This window comes from Elephantulus edwardii, unplaced genomic scaffold (genome assembly GCF_000299155.1).
Source record: "Elephantulus edwardii isolate Elephantulus edwardi_28Jun2011 unplaced genomic scaffold, EleEdw1.0 scaffold00304, whole genome shotgun sequence".
NCBI classification, from domain to species: domain Eukaryota; kingdom Metazoa; phylum Chordata; class Mammalia; order Macroscelidea; family Macroscelididae; genus Elephantulus; species Elephantulus edwardii.
The window spans coordinates 2,655,645-2,656,384 of record NW_006400054.1 but is presented as its reverse complement, the minus strand read 5'-3'; the positions used below and the strand labels follow the sequence as shown (position 1 = coordinate 2,656,384).

The following is a 740-nucleotide window of genomic DNA, read 5'->3' as shown; positions in this document are numbered from 1 at the left end:
GCACAATTGGAACACGCTGTTCATGGGGCCGAATGCCGTGGCTGACGCCATCGCGCAGAAGTACAGCGCCACCAAGAGCCAAGTGTTTGACCACGTAAGTGAGCACCTGGCCAGCTCGCCCAGCTTCCGACAAGTTCCCCCAGTGGCTGGCTAGCTCGCCTAGCTCCTGGCCAGCTCGCCCAGTGTCTGGAAAGTTCCCCCAGAGCCCACCCAGTACCCCCAGCAGCCAGCCAGTTCCCCAGTGCCTGCCCAGTTCCCCTAGCACCCGACCAATTTGCCCAGTGCCCAGCCAGTTCCCCCAGCAGCCAGCCAATTTACCCAGCGCCAGGCCAAGCCCAGGGGGAGGAAGAACAGCACGGTGGGACAGCAGGTGCTATCCCAGGGTAGTCTCCACAAGCTCGGGGCCTCTTGTGCCAAAGCCAGGGTGGTGTCCTCTAGGCCTTCCCAGAGGATCTCAGGACAGGTTGGGCTTTCTCCTCCCTGGGGACCTCCATGTCCACCCTGCAGTCTTGGCTTCCCATTGGGTGGGATTGCTTCTGAGAATGTGAGGGAGGTGCCATGTTTAAAACAAGCCAGAGGCTAAGGGTTAAAACCTTCTAGCTCTTCCATCAGTCAGCGGGGCCCCTTGCTTTCTCCTCTCCACAGGAAACGAAGGGCAGTGTGGCCGTACGCGTGGCCCTGGGGGAGACCCAGCTCGTTCAGGAGGTGCGGCGCTTCCTCATCGACAATGGGGTTTGCCT

At 60.9% G+C, this 740-nt stretch overlaps 1 protein-coding gene across 1 annotated transcript in view; it reads left to right on the top strand.

The window, feature by feature from the left end:
• The window catches only part of RBM19 (RNA binding motif protein 19), a 103,291-nt gene that overhangs the window by 13,822 nt on the left and 88,729 nt on the right, over nucleotides 1–740 (top strand). Inside the window, 2 exon segments of the mRNA XM_006903652.1 lie at nucleotides 7–94; nucleotides 646–736. Of these exon segments, the coding sequence (XP_006903714.1) occupies nucleotides 7–94; nucleotides 646–736 (179 nt within the window).